The following is a 4,411-nucleotide window of genomic DNA, read 5'->3' on the forward strand; positions in this document are numbered from 1 at the left end:
TACAGACTTAATTTCTAGCACAACAATCATTGTGCCCATTAACATGATGAAGATGTTATCTGATATTTGATTTGTGACCCCATAAATATGCAAAAATTCGTTCTACAAAAATGAAGAGTTAAGAGAGCCAAGTAATCTGCTTTGCAATGTGACAATAACAATATGGCAACAACCTTACCACCAGCAACACCATGTTTTACTGCACACTCACTATGCACCTGTTATACTCGGGACTTTCACATACTATCTCAGCTCAAGTAACATGATAGTCTTATCCAACATTTACAGACAAGAGACAGATCTTACTTGACCAAAGGCATGTGGTAAGCTAGTATAATCAATGCTGTAGTCTACCGGAAGTGACAGAGGTTTAATATGTCAAAGGTGAAAGTGTTGCATTGCTATTTCTTCTGGCAGTAGAAAAGTGTGGAGGAATTGAGAGAGTTAATGGAAAATTAATAACATAAAAGAAGGGCAAAAATGATGTCAATAATGTGTTGGATGAGATATTGGGTAAATCACCCAGAAAAATAAGCAGACTGGTTTTGAGTACCTAATTTCTATTTCTGAACAGACCACAAGAAATCTGACTTGTGGTTCAATTAATTTAAACTTTTGTCTTCTGATTATGGCCTCATGCTCTACTCTCACTGGGCCTGTAGCTGATCCCGAGATCCCAGAATTTCTGTAAGTCTCCTACATGGCTAGGCAGCCTAGATACATTCCTCACCAATAAGCCACTAAATAAGTCAGAAAAACAGTAAATGCATTTCCAATTTCATTACTTAAATTCTCTGTATTTTTGAAGACCATCATTTTTAAATTTTTAGCAGGAATAATAGATTTAAAAACATCAAAGTAGCAAATAAAATAATTTAATACTGATGCTGAGATTGAAAGGAATCCATCTGGAAATAAAAATCTCACTCTAAACAAATGATTTGTCTGGGCATGGTGGCTCACGCCTGTAATCACAGCACTGAACTGACTATGGCAGGAGGTGCTTGAGTTTGAGACTAGCCGTGGCCAAGTAGCAGACCTTGTCCTGGGGAGGAAAAAAAAACTTTGCCTTCCACTACATCATAAATTAGGTTACCCATGTTCGCTTACCTTACTTCTTTTATGTTCTCTCTTTTCAAATACAATTCCTGTACTAAATCTCACATTTTTCATTCTTTTTCAGTTCACATCCTTATTACTTTAAAGATAAAGAGAATCTTCCTCTGTAAGTGTAGAGGCTGGAGCACTTTGGCCCAGTGACTGTCCAGGCAGATTTGGATGGAAACATATACCAGAAACCAATTAATTACTGAGTCAAAGTTCCTACATCTACATTAAACACATTTTTTCTGGAACAGCAAGATGGCTCAGGGAGTAAAAACAACATGGCCACTATGCCTGATGATCTGAATTTAATCTCTAAGATCCACACGGTAGAAGGAAAGAACCAACCACAAATTGACCTCTGACCTCTACATGCTTGGCATACCTCCCCAGTCCACATAATAAATAAATAAATAAATGTAATAAATATTCTTTCTCTTTCTCTCTGTGTATATTGCTGTGAAGTGAACCTCACACATATTAGACAAGCACTCTACTACTGAACTATATTCTCAGTCCCAGAGAGAAAAGTTGAAAGTTGAAAACCTTAGTTAATACAATAGTTTTCTGAAGAGCATTAGCAAATAAAACAGTAATTTGTGTCTAGATGAATGTGATTCTGAGAGCCAGTACTTGAGACAAACACAGATCCTTCATGTTCATTAATGAATTTAATTAATTAATTTTTTTGTGATAGGGTCTCGCTATGTAGTGGCCTGAATTCACTATATAGACCAAGCCAGCCTGAAACCCCCAAGATTCACCTCCCTCTGTTTTGTGAGTTTTGGGATTGTGCCATCACATCCAGCTCTCATTATTTTTAAAAAACTTTGGGGTTGGAGAAATGGCTCCGTAGTTAAGAGCACTGGCTGCTCTTGCAGAAGACCCCGGTTCAAATCCCAGCACCTACATGGCAGCCCAGTACCAGGGGATCTGACACCCTCTTCTGTCATCCATGGGCACTGTGAGACACAGGTGCACTTACATACATGCAGGCATAAAAGAAAAATGAATCAAAAAGTTATTTAAAAAAAACTTTTGAAAGGCAGGGTGGTGGAACATACCTTTAATCCCAGCACTTGGGAGGCAGAAACAGGTGGATCTTTGTGAGCTCAAGGCCAGTTTGGTCTACCTAGCAAGTTCCAGTCCACCTGAGTCTATAGAGACCCTGTCTCAAAAACAAAAACAAAAACAAAAACAAAAACAAAACGAACTGATAAAAATTACTTAGAAAGTGGTAATCTGAGAGCCAGTTTACAAACAGAATTATGCACACAACAATGAACAATTTTCTTGGTTAATCTGAACAAGAGCTAATTTGTAGCACTTATTTAGGAACACATTTTAACCATCTACCAAGAATGATTTACATTATGATGCGGTATTAATCAAAGCATGCAAGGCACTGCAGAGCTTCTGGTGGATGACTTAACAACATCTTCCACAACTCCATATGCTAACCCACTACTTGAAAGTTTTCTTTGGTGTTACACCATAAAGTACTAAACTTTATGTTATTAAACACTGAACTGCAATGTTTTATCATTATTACTATGTCAGAGAATTCCAGAAAAGAACAGAACTATGTTTCGTGATGTAGATCTAACACTGTAATAAGAAACAAAAGCAGAACAGTAGTATCTCCAAACAGAGCAAAGTTGTTCTTGAGCTGATGCTAGCAGAGAATACTAAGGCCAGGGCATTCAAAACACCCCTAATTCAGTTTGCCTTTCACTTCATTCAAAGAACTACAATTCCTCTTTGTCTTGACACTACCGCTGCTAAAGCAATGGGTTTCACATTTAATGCCGAGTTGGAAATCAATAATGGAGAAAGCAACTTATATGGCATCTAAAGACATCTAAAAACAAACCTGGGGAACAGAGTTGCTATCAAGAGGAAGGTGTAATATTAAATAACCACCCAAAGACCTATACTCAAGATCACCTGGGAATTAACAATTGCTTAGTTTATCACATGTTTCTAAATATTCACCTACATATTTTAAAGAAGATTAAATGGTGGCCGTGCGTGGTGGCGCACGATTTTAATCCCAGCACTTGGGAGGCAGAGGCAGGCGGACCTCTGTGAGTTGGAGGCCAGCCTGGTCTACACAGTGAGTTCCAGGACAGTTGGGGCTACAAGGAGACCCTGTCTCAAAAGACCAAAAACAGAAAAAAAAAAAAAAAAAGATTAAATGTCTGAAAGACCTGGAATAATCACTTCACAGAAGAACTAAACAGACTTTGATTGCTAATCCTCTTATATTTTATTGATCATATTATCAGTAAGGGAAAAGCATCAAAAACAATTTAGTACTTCCCAAATCACATTACCTAGTAGGTACATTTCTAATATACATATTAATATGAGAATTTGAAAAATATAAAAACATAGTACCTGAAACTGAACTCTTGGACACTGAATCAGAGATAAGTTAGTACCGATTTTCCTTACAATACTTCGAGAAGAACCATACGGTTTTCCAGACCAAAGGACCTGAGGAAATAGAAAAAAAACAAAAAATATAATTAGAAAACTTATCAAACTGTTAATACATTAAGTGTATGAGATGGTAACATATTAATCAATTAATCACAGTATCACAACAGAACATTCTAGATGTTCTAGGAAATCAGCTAGCAATTTCTCAATTCAGAATTAAAAGGATTTATATGTGCTTCATAAGGCATTTATATAAAATATAGAATATCTAGCAATTTTTAAATATTATATTTGTAGTAAAAACAATTTCCATCAGGTTTCTTACTATTCTACAAAGGAACACTATTTTACCTATTCTACCATAGTTTTAGATTTAGAACTTTTTTTTAATATTTTATTATTTTTATATTTTATGTGTACGAGTGTATTGCCTGCATGTATGTGAGTGCACCCGTGTCATTCAGTGCCTCGGAGGACGGAAGACGGCTTCGGATTCCCCTGGAACTGGAGTTAAGGACGGTTTGTGGCCGCCATGTGGGTGCTGGGAATCGAACTCGGGTCCTCTTCATGAGCGGTCAGTTCTCTTTACTGCTGAGCCATGATTTAATACTTTTTTAAAAAAGTATTTTATTTATTAGGGGCTGGAGAGATGGCTCAGCAGTTAAGAGCACTGACTGCTCTTGCAGAAGACCTGGGTTCAAATCCGAGCACCCACATGGCAGCTAGCAACTGTCTATAACTCCAGTTCCAGGGAATCTGATGCTCTCTTACAACCTCTGTGGGCTTTGCAGGACATGAGTGCACTTACATGCATGCAGGCAATATACTCATACACATAAAATAAAAACAAATAAAATAAAGC

At 37.1% G+C, this 4,411-nt stretch overlaps 1 protein-coding gene across 2 annotated transcripts in view; it reads right to left on the bottom strand.

Moving 5' to 3' along the window:
- The window catches only part of Mtfr1 (mitochondrial fission regulator 1), a 73,013-nt gene that overhangs the window by 19,200 nt on the left and 49,402 nt on the right, over window positions 1-4,411 (bottom strand). For both annotated transcript variants that reach the window (XM_008850262.3, XM_017802515.2), the window contains exon 3: window positions 3,505-3,603. In XM_008850262.3, coding sequence (XP_008848484.1) covers window positions 3,505-3,603 — 99 coding nt within the window. The remainder of the gene's footprint in view (window positions 1-3,504; window positions 3,604-4,411) is intronic.

Source organism: Nannospalax galili, unplaced genomic scaffold (genome assembly GCF_000622305.1).
Source record: "Nannospalax galili isolate Female #2095 unplaced genomic scaffold, S.galili_v1.0 scaffold1005, whole genome shotgun sequence".
Lineage (NCBI taxonomy): Eukaryota > Metazoa > Chordata > Mammalia > Rodentia > Spalacidae > Nannospalax > Nannospalax galili.